Source organism: Danio aesculapii, chromosome 16 (genome assembly GCF_903798145.1).
Source record: "Danio aesculapii chromosome 16, fDanAes4.1, whole genome shotgun sequence".
Classification (NCBI taxonomy): Eukaryota; Metazoa; Chordata; class Actinopteri; order Cypriniformes; family Danionidae; genus Danio; species Danio aesculapii.
Genome location: NC_079450.1, coordinates 45,003,003 through 45,014,502, shown reverse-complemented (window position 1 = coordinate 45,014,502; position 11,500 = coordinate 45,003,003). Strand labels below are relative to the sequence as shown.

Sequence of the window (11,500 nt, the reverse complement as noted above, 5' to 3'; positions counted from 1 at the left end):
TTATTAGAAGACATGGGATCAGCTTTCACTGCAATGCAGATGATACTCAATTATATATTTCAACTAAACCTGACGAGACGTCTAAACTGTCCAAGCTAACTGAGTGTATTAAAGATGTTAAAGACTGGATGACCAACATCTATCTTCTCTTAAACTCAGACAAAACAGAATTATTACTTATTGGGCCTAAATCCTGTACACAGCAGATCTCACAACTCGACCTACAATTAGAGGGATACAAAGTTAGCGTTAGCTCTACTATAAAAGATCTGGGTGTCATATTAGACAGCAATTTAACTTTTAAAAATCATATATCCCATGTCACAAAAACTGCTTTCTTTCATCTGAGTTTCTTTCTTTCTTTCTTTCTTTCATCAAGTTACGAAGTATGCTATCCATCTCAGATGCAGAAAAGCTAGTCCATGCTTTTATGACTTCTAGGCTGGACTACTGTAATGCACTGTTTGCTGGCTGCCCAGCATCCTCTATTAACAAACTTCAATTAGTACAAAATGCAGCTGCCAGAGTTCTTACCAGGTCTAGAAAATTTAATCACATCACACCAATTTTATCCTCCTTACACTGGCTGCCTGTTAAGTTTCGTATTAAATTTAAAATATTGCTTCTTACATATAAAGCTTTAAATAATCTAGCTCCTGTTTATCTAACCAACCTTCTGTCTTGCTACAATCCAACTCGCTCTTTAAGGTCTCAAAACTTAGGGCTTCTGGTAGTACCTAGAATAGCAAAGTCGAGTAAAGGAGGTCGAGGCTTCTCATTTATAGCTCCTAAACTCTGGAATAGCCTTCCTGATAACGTCCGAGGCTCAGACACACTCTCCCAATTCAAAACTAGATTAAAGACCTATCTGTTCAGTAAAGCATACACTTAGTGCACCACTTAGGGGGCTTCCACACAGGTTATGCATCTTGTTGATATACACTGTGAACATCAGCTACGCTAATTATTTTCTTTATTCTCCATTTCCACCTGGGGATACTCTTCCCGAGGCCCTCAGACTATGCAGAGTCACTGATTCGATCCAAGACCAACGACGAGATGATCCCAAGGTTTCCATATCCTGGACCAGGCCGAATCCTGAGCTGCTACTGTGGTGGTCATGGGGGAGTGGAGAACATGAGACTGATTCCTGTGACGCTCCAGAGACAGACGAGTCTTCGCTGAGGCCAGCTTCCAGCCTCCGCCACTAAGACTGCAGCTCTGCACAAGACGTTTGGCCAGCGGAGAAATTAAAATGGTCGTGCCCAACTGAGCCTGGTTTCTCTCAAGGTTTTTTTTCTTCACTTCCGCCATTAGTGAAGTTTTTTTTCCCTCTCCGCGGTCGCCACTGGCTTGCATGGTTCGGGATCTGTAGAGCTGCGCATCGTTGGATTTGCCCTTCAATATTTGGACTCTCAGTAGTGATTATTAATCCACACTGAACTGAGCTAAACTGAACTGAACTTAAACACTACAAACTGAACTACACTGTTCCTATTTACTGTGACCTTTTATGTGAAGCTGCTTTGACACAATCTACATTGTATAAGCGCTATACAAATAAAGGTGAATTGAATTGAATTGAATTCCTGAACTCCAGGTCTTCAAGTATATCTCCACCGTTCCCCTTGTAAGTCTCCTTCTTCTGCTCCACTCCAATCTGCAAAAGACTAAAACAGATAAATGTCCACCGATGCTTTTGTGAGTCTCCCTCTACTGCCTGCTCTCCATTAGCTGAAAAAGGAAAAACCTGACACAGACAAGGCCTATCTAACTATCTACACCAGTGGTTCTCAAAGTGTGGTTCGCGGGCTTCCTTCTATTGGTACTTGAAGGAATCGCTGAATAATAATAAAAAATGTATGAACAATATATGAACACACTTTAACCCTTTGACGTGTATGATAACACCGATGTGATCAGCATTGGCTGTTCGCTGTACTGTATTATCGCAACGATGTGATTAGTATGTTTAGTGCATTATGTCATCAGAATCTAAAAACTGCAGTGCTCTCGATCAGATATGCGCCATAGATATATACACTAGATATCGCATACGGACCATGAGTATACACCAATAGCCATATTTGTACAGTGCTCCCAGGACAAAAGTCATTCAACTGCACTAGTGAAGACTAAAGCCAATCTGAAGATGTTGGACTTCTGCGCTGCGTACGGGTGTAGTAACGAGCAAACAAAGAAAACAAAGCATAAAGGCATCACATTTCATAGGTAAGATTAAGTTTTTTATGATTTTGTATGTTACAAACTTTTGTGCTCAACATGTTTATTGTTGAATACAGTCACTAATGAACTGACCATGAGGCAAAGTAGCACCAACTTGCACTAAATTCTAGTCTTATACTAGTTTTGTTGAATAAAAGCAGCAAACAATGTAAATGAAATATGGCAACAAGATGCTGCGGTGCCAGAAACTTGTATTATTGTCGGCTAAGTGAAGTAACGGCTAGTTTTTGAAGTAACTTATAAGGGTGGCCGATAATGTAACAGTGCCTGCGCCTCAATGTGCATACTGTCCAACCTAAAGTATTGAATATTACAAATGTTATATACAATTTAGATCAGAAAGGTGGATATGCACATTGAGGCACAGGATATCGATAGTTCACACGAGTCGTTCATAACAGAGATTCATTTACAAACGAATCGCTCTCTCTGTTAAAACTAGAAGTGAAAGCAGGAGAGGGGTGTGTTTCAGGACATGGATTAGATCAAATTTAACAGGGAGGGAGAATAATACTTTCCATGCACATAAACACACGCTCTTTGTCAGTAATGCCCGTGCGGTCACTTATCCATCGATGTAGAAAAGTGATGTAAAATTATAATTTTCTTAATTTAACAAAAATATTTGCATACTGACCTGGCTCCAGATGGCCAGTCCTACACTGAACATTGGTCCCATATTCATTTCAAAGGAGCGCTACCCTGTACCAAAATGGCGGCCATGTTGACGCATTCCTTCCAAAAGACAACAACAGTGTAAACGACATCTAATGTACATATCAATGGATACGTGCTAGAGAAGTGCTTTTGCAGACCAGTCCTGTTGGCATTTCAGTTACTGCAAACTCAGGGATTTCCCCATCCTGCATCATTGATAAAATAATTGTCACAAACGTGTTAAATATGTGTATATAGTTGTGTAAAATAATGTGTGTTTTCCATATATAGCCTTAAGTCATTTGTTTTTTAAACAGCCTAGCGGTGTGGCTTTCGATTTGGTTTGTTACCTTAGATTTAAATGAATCTGGATGTGATTCAAATGGCGCTGAACATCGACTCAAGCAAATCTGCCATGCTTGAAGCTTGGAGGAACAACAAAATTAAAGTTAGTCTCTGTGTGCACAGACGGAGCACCTGTGAACCTTACACGAGTCAGCCTGAAAATGATGGTCAGGTGCGCAGTTTACGTGAACTCCACAGTTTACTAAAGATATGATCTCAGTTCCACCAAATCATGGAAATGCTGCACGTATGAGCTGTAAGCAGATCTCATCTTTTATTGAAATATGTAATTGTGAATCATGTATTTAAAATGCAAGTTAATGTTTAGATTTCAAGGGGGAAAGCGGGGATAGTTGTAACACTTCCAATCTCTAGAACCAGGAACTAGTTACAAATCAGTTGATTCACTTTACACATGCTCATATTAATCCTCATAGCACATATGAAACAGGGGAGTTCTGTGATAGACACAGCAGATATTAGAGGGGAAGAACTACATTTGAGCTAAGACAGTGATATTTTTTACTTTAATTATTGTTGAGATAGCAATGCCTAATTTGTAGTTAAACCTGTGTAATTTGTGTTTCTGTGTGGATATATTTAATCTACATTGTTGGTGATCATGTTTTAGCTGTTCGCAGTAAGGAGAACAGATTCATGGCCACATAACGCTGGGTCAGTTGTAACAACAAAACTCTTGCTATTAACATCAGTGAAATGTTACCACCAACCCCAAGCAGATTTAAAACTGTATTTATATGATCGAATTTCAGTATTCCTATAGCTCTTGAAAGAGAAACTCAAAGTAGTTTGTGCTCAGTTTGACCTCTGTGGGCTCAAGAAGCCTGCACATACAAATAATGTTCAACTGTTGAAGCTGATGCACATTTGCACATTTTATTCAGCTTTGTAACACAGAGACATACACAAACTATACTGAAAGCTCAATGCTGAATTAAAAGCTTTGAAATCCATTCTTTGCTCATAATTCTTATTTTATAATGTTACATCTCTGGTGGAAATCATAATTTACATCTCACCACGGGGTGTTACAACTAACCCAGACTGTATAACATTTCACTCCTCCTGTTTGAAACTAAAAGAGTTCACATATTCTGTTTGTGCTGCAAAAATAACTTATATGCCATTTAATAGCAGACAATATCTCAAAGATATATAGAGAAATACTGTATAATAGAAGTACAACTATCCTCGGTCTCCCTCATACTAATATATCATATGTACATACAACATATTTCAAAATCTATCAAAAATGGTTTAAATATGATATAAATATGATGACATGAATTTACATTTCCAGGTTTTAATTAATATATTGGCTACGATATGATAATATTTTACCTTTAAGTAGCTTTTTTTTGTTATAATTTTTTTTTTGCTTTTTGGGAACAGTACCGGTTTTAAATAATATATATAAGTGTGTATATAATATATATATAAATTACAAAACGAACTGACATACAAATACAAATTTAAAGTGGATTTATTTCATTAAGATTATTCGCCGGACATAGCTGGCTTTGACTGGGCTCAGCTTAAGCTTTATGTGTTTGCGTATGGACAGGTTAAATCAACTAAATAACATTTCTAAAACAGGGTTTATTTAAATTTTAAATGATATGACCTGCCACATCAACCTAACATAGGCTATAACTATACAAAATAGGTAAGAATAGCCCATTTTGAGGGGTGTAAACATTGGCCCTAAAGTATTTACATTGAAATAAGCTTCTCATTCATTTTCTTTTTGGCTTAGTTCCTTTATTTATCTAGAGTTGCCACAGTGGAATGAACCACCAACTAATCCAATCCACATGTTTTCACGCAGCAGATGCCCCCCATATGAAACATCCATACACACTCATTCTGTCATTCACAAACATACAGTACTACGGACAATTTAGCTTACCTAATTCACCTATAGCGCAAGTTTTGGACTGGAAACCAGAGCACCTGGAGGAAACCCACGCGAACACGGGGAGAACAATCAAAATTTAAGAGGCTTAAAGAAGTTATACAAATTATTTGTAGGGTATTTTGAGCTGAAACTTCAGATCCACACTATGGAGATCAGAGACTTATTTTACATCTTGTAAAAAGGGGCATAATAGGTCTCCTTTTAATTAAAACACTGAACAGCAGCTCTGCCAGCCCCAACTTAGCTAACCATTACAGAAAAAACATGTTTTTACATTAAATAATTTAGTACACTCGAAAATAAAAATCAGTAAATAAAAGCTTGTAAAACATAAACCTTGAACCTAAAGTCATATTTTATTTGAAATTGTTCATTAAGTCTCCTCCACTCATTATTTGAGGAAAGTAAAATAAAAAAACCTAGTATATATAAAAATATATAAAACCTAGTATATAAATAAAAAAACATTTTGACTGACTCAAATTTTTCTAGATGTTATCCATGTTTTAGCAGGATTACGTGCATGAAATTCAAAGTCGTATATTATAAATGTGCATCCTTTTTTTGGGAACATTTGTAAAACATTTTATTTCCTTCATTTAAAATATAAAACATGTTTAATATTTTACTGACTGCATAACCCTGTGGTTAGTTGTTTTGGAATAATATAAACAGTTAAATAAACATACAGTTGAAGGCAAAGTTATTAACACTCTTGTGATGTTTTGATTCTATTTGTTATTAATATTTTTATTATTGTTGTTGTTGTTGTTTTTATAATTTAGTTTTTATTGCAGTTTCCAAATTTACATACAGATATATGGTTCATTGGGTTTTTCACATTGGGTACACAAAACAACCAACGTAGGAATCCAAAATTTGTAGAATGAAAAAAAAAAAGAAAAGCAAAATAAGGGATTTGGATTCTATTTCAAACAATTCCCAAGTGATGTTTAACAGAGGAACGGAATTTATTTTCACAGTATGTCTGATAATATTTTTTCTTCTGGAGAATATCTTAACCATTTTTAAGGTCAAAATTATTAGCCCCTTTAAGCTATATTTATTTTCGATAGTCTAGAGAACAAACCATCGTTATACATTAACTTGCCTAATTAACCTAACCTGCCTAGTTAACCTAATTGACCTAGTTAAGCCTTTAAATGTCACTTAAAGCTGTTTAGAAGTGTCTTGAAAACTATCTAGTAAAATATTATTTACTGCCATAAATATTATTTATTATTATTTATTATATATATATTTATTTTATTTTTATTTATTTTTTGTTTTCTTACAGAGAAAGTTTCTTTTAGATTTATTTTTTATAATTAAGGTCAATAATATAAAATTTATATTTAACTAACTAGTTCACTTAATTAAGCATTTAAATTGCACTTTAAGCTGAATACTAATTTGATAGCTGAATACGAATACTATAACATGAAAAAAAAATACTGTCAATCATGGCAAAGACAAAAGAAATAAGTAATTAAAAAAAAAATCCATTAAGCAGCACTTGAGAAATATATATTTTGAAATATCACTGGAGGGTTAATAATTCTCACTTTAACTCTACACATTCTCTTGAATGTCTGTTTCAACATTCTACTTCAAACTATACTGCAATTGCTCATTTGTTACCACTGTATCCTGAATATATCTTGGAGGCATTACTTTTTGCAATGTGAGTTCTTGAGCATCTGTAGCCTGCCCACAAAATGTTTCAGAGCTTCTTGGCTCATTTTTGTTTTTTTACAGTGTTACCTAGCACCCCAGCATAGCCACTTTTACTGTCTCTTACTGCTTTTATGAGGGGCCCAGTCTGTTCAAAAGCTTTGTTCGGTTCCCTTCTTTTATTCTGCACAAGGACCCTAAAATGTTTTAGCTTATACTGTCACGAGAGAAAAGTGGGGAAACAAGAAAGATACATCCAGACTTCTTAACAGATTTCTTGCTTGGATGTAGTCCGAACTCGTTTTTGCATTTTTTACTACACTTGGATGTACACTTGCTATCCGATGAGTTTTGGAACTGATGCACGTTGTCTATTCGGATGAAGAAATAGCTACATGACATTTTAGCAGGCTTTACGTGTAGAATATCATGGATAATGATCATGAACAGAAGAAGTCTGGGAGATCTAAGACAGAAGTGCAGTCTTCAATCATCTCAAACAGTCAGATCGCTGCGTTTAAAGTATGTATGGCTTCATGTTCTGATGCTGCTTTTTTGAAAATAGTTTAGTGAGGCTATTTTGGCAAGTATTGTTTTTGTATGCGTGTGATCATTTTGGAATTACAAAAAAAAAATTTAATAAAATAAAACAGCTAATTCTAAAATAAGACATAATTACGTTAAACATACATCTGTTGGAATGATAAGACGCTCAAAATGTGTGACAGTTGGTGACTTAAGTACATTTCATTTATGGTTATGTATCCTAATTTGTATCAGTGAAGTGCTTATTGTTCTTTTCTGCTTCATAGAATGTATTAAATAAGTATTGTAAAGATATTAAGTAGGATAAATTTGAGGCTAATTTGACAAGTACTGTTTTTGTATGTGTGTCATCATTTTGGAATGACTAAAAATAAAAATAAACAGGTAATTCTCAAATAAGCCTTAACTATGCTACATAAATATCTGTTGGAATGATATGAGGTTCAGTATGTGTGATATTTTGTTACTTTAATACATTTAATTTATGGTTATGTATCCTAATTTGTATTAGTGAAGTACTTATTGTTCTTTGCTGCTTCTTAGAATGTATTAAATAAGTATTGTAAAGATATTAAGTGGGAAAATTTTGTGTTTTTTTCAGCAGTTTCAATATCAGAAAAAAAAATTTGAAGAAAGAAAATTAGTGTCTGGTACTGCTGTTATTACAATCATGAAAAGATGCTTAGATAAACGTGTGTGATTATTTGTACTGGTTTTCTATGTGTGTCATCATTTTGAAGTTACTAAAAATAAAAAAATAAAACATGTCATTCTCAAATAAGACATAAATATGCTAAAAATATCGGTTGGAATGATTAGAGATTCAGTATGTGTGATTTTTTTGTGACCTCCGTGAAGTTGGCCCCCCACAACAAATACTCCCCAAAACTATGCCATTCGTTTGTGCTACATTTGTGCCTATTTGTGCCACAAAAACGAACATTTGTGCTGGTTTGGGGTCTGAAATATTAAGCATTATTTTTTTGACCATGTGATGTCATTCTCCACCCCATGTTGCTCAAATGACTTCAAATCAGCACTGGTTTGTGCCATTAAAACAAACACTGTATCTGCTTTCCTTGTGTAGATATAAGTAAAATATTTCGGGAGACGCGGCGTCACTCTCCACCCCATTTGCTCTAAGTCGCATCAAACTTATGTCATTCATTTGTGCCCGATTTGCGCTGGTTTGTGCCGTTAAAACAAACACTTTATCTATTTTCGTTGTTTAGATATATTTAAAATGTTTCGGGAGTCGTGATGTCACTCTCCACCCCATTTCCTCTAAATCACACAAAACTGGTGTCATTCGTTTGTGCTGGCTTTGTGCCATCAAAATAAACACTGTATATATGTTTATTGTTTAGATATTGCCTTATCAAAATATTTCGGGAGCCAGGAAGTCACTCTCCACCCCAAGTTGTCTAAATCGCACAAAACTGGTGTCATTCGATTGTGCTGGATTTGCGCTGGTTTGTGCCATTAAAATAAACACTTTATCTGTTTTTATTGTTTAGAAATTGCATTTTAGGAGCTGTGATGTCACTCTCCGCCCCATTATTTCCTCTAAATCGCACAGAACTGGTGTCATTCGTTTGTGCTCGATTTGTGCTGGTTTGTGCCGTTAAATAAACACTTTATCTGTTTTCGTTGCACAATCGTAGCACAAACAAATGGCATAGTTTTGGGGATTATTTGTTTTTATGGGGTGCCAACTTCACGGAGGTTATTTTGTGACTTTAGTACATTTAATTTAGGGTTCTTCTTCATGGGAACTACAACGTGTGTCTGGAACAGATTATGGGAGATTGGTCTTTTGGCAAACTCCCATAGTTTCTTCCAGACACACGTCTTCGTTCCCTATTCAGGGAACGTAGGTTACTTACATAATCAGGACGTTCCCCTCAATGGGAACTACAGCGTGTGCCTGGAACAGATTATGGGAGTTCACCAGATGACCAATCTCCCATAGTCTATTCCAGACACACATCTCCATTCCCTATTCGGAGAATGTGGGTTACGTACATAACCAGGACGTTATGTATCCTAATTTGTATTACTGAAGTACTTATTGTTATTTTCTGCTTCTTATAATGTATTAAATAAGTATTATTAAGATATTTGTCTTTTTTTTCAGCAGTTTTAATAAAATATTTTATTTATGAAGAAAGAAAATTAGTTTCTGGTACTGCTGTTATTACAATCATGACAAGATGCTTAGAGAAATGTGTGTGATTATTTGTCATGGAATTACCCAGAGAATGATTTAAAATTTCAAAGTGATCACCAGCCGTTGTGGCTGGTAGTTTTTCAACATTACTAGCCACTCACCATTTTCACTAGCCACAATTTTGTTGTTGAGAAATATATATTTTATATGCATAAATTTGACTTTGGCATGCTAAAATGATGACATATGTTTGATGTCCACATGCCTCTATACTATGCTCTAAACTATGCACAGTCTGTCCTGTCTAAAGGTACCAGATCACCAGTTAACTATACATACATGGAGAGTTAATGTATTATTAAAAACAGTGTTATTGTAAAGGATGATAAAAAATGTGCGCTTCCAGGCACGGTTGCTTTGCGCGAGGAAGCTTTTAAAACACTCGCTCACATCACATCCTTTGTGCGCGCGACACTAAAGCCCTTGTCAGTGAGTGAGAATAGCCCGTGTGTGATTATTTTATCATTCAGTATTCACTTGCTTTCCTTTTGCTTGCACGTACACGGGTTTTGTCAGTCTTGCTGCTTTTCGATTCTCGAGGGCCATCCTTATTGTCAAACCCAGCTTTTAATAAAACTACAAATCAAAAATAACTTTCAACCAGCCAAAGCCTAGCAATCTACGTACACCCACCCCCCTGGGCCATGGTAAAATTGTCAAGCGTTGACTTGTCTACGGGGATAAAAAGGTTGGGGACCACTGATATAAAATATATTCATTCATTCAGTGTTCGGAAGATGAACGAAGGTCTCAGGGGATTGGAACGACATGAGTGTTAGTAATAATAACAGAATTTTCGATTTTGTTTGGTGAACTAACCCTTTAAAGTACACATGAAATCAAAACCAACCATATTGATTTGGTTAGCTCACATTGCTGGTTTTGTGGTGAACAATTCATCTATGCATGTTGTTAAGAAAATAAAAAAGTTTGCCCTTTACAATTTAGTCTAAATTTAATCTAAAATCTGCCCTTTAATCTAAAATTGAAATCTGAAACCTGTTTGTTTCCGGTTAAATTCTCAGATTATGTATGTCTGAGGTATTGGGCGTGGCTAACATACTTAACCACGCCCCTCCAGCTGTCAGTTTTGACAACAAACAGAAATGACAACAAGGAGGTGTGTTAGGTTGCAATAATTCTCCCGAAACCATTTTACCAGGCTTTCTGAAAGAAATGCCTACTTTACTACATCCAATCAGCTTGCAGTAGAAAAAAAACAAGCCACGCCCACTATTTTCTCATTTAATATTCTGTTTTTCTACGAACTATCTATTTTTCTAACAAAAAAATGGTTGCAGCTTACAGTTCATTCATTCATTCATTTTTTTAGCTTAGTCCCTTTATTAATCTGGGGTCGCCACAGCGGAATGAACCGCAAACTTATCCAGCATATGTTTTACGCATGGGATACCCCTACAGCTGCAACCCATGATTGGGAAACATCCATACACACTCATTCACACACATACACTATGGACAATTTTTAGCTTACCCAATACCACATGTAGGAACATGCAAACTCCACACAGAAACATCAACTGACCCAACCGAGGCTCGAACCAGCGACCTTCTTGCTGCGAGACAACAGCGCTACCCACTGTGCCACCGCGTCGCCCCATCACAGTTCATATGTTGTATACAGTTCTAATAAGTAGTTAAGAAGTGATGATCAAGTGTGGGCGTCTTCTTTTTCACAGCAAAAGCTGAAGGAGGAGCGTGAGGCCAAGAGAGCACAGCTGGACAGCAGACATGACTATGTTCTTAGCATTGTGTCTTCCTGTGTGGGTCTAGAGAAATCCGAAGTAGAAGATGCGATACTGGAGGGCACACAGGTCAACAATATTTCACACATACACACT

At 36.0% G+C, this 11,500-nt stretch overlaps 1 protein-coding gene across 1 annotated transcript in view; it reads left to right on the top strand.

Moving 5' to 3' along the window:
• The first annotated feature begins 10,744 nt into the window (after positions 1 to 10,744).
• Positions 10,745 to 11,500, top strand: part of dnah5 (dynein, axonemal, heavy chain 5) — a 264,013-nt gene continuing 263,257 nt past the window's right edge. Inside the window, exons 1-2 of the mRNA XM_056476107.1 lie at positions 10,745 to 10,762; positions 11,339 to 11,473. Coding sequence (XP_056332082.1) covers positions 10,745 to 10,762; positions 11,339 to 11,473 — 153 coding nt within the window. The remainder of the gene's footprint in view (positions 10,763 to 11,338; positions 11,474 to 11,500) is intronic.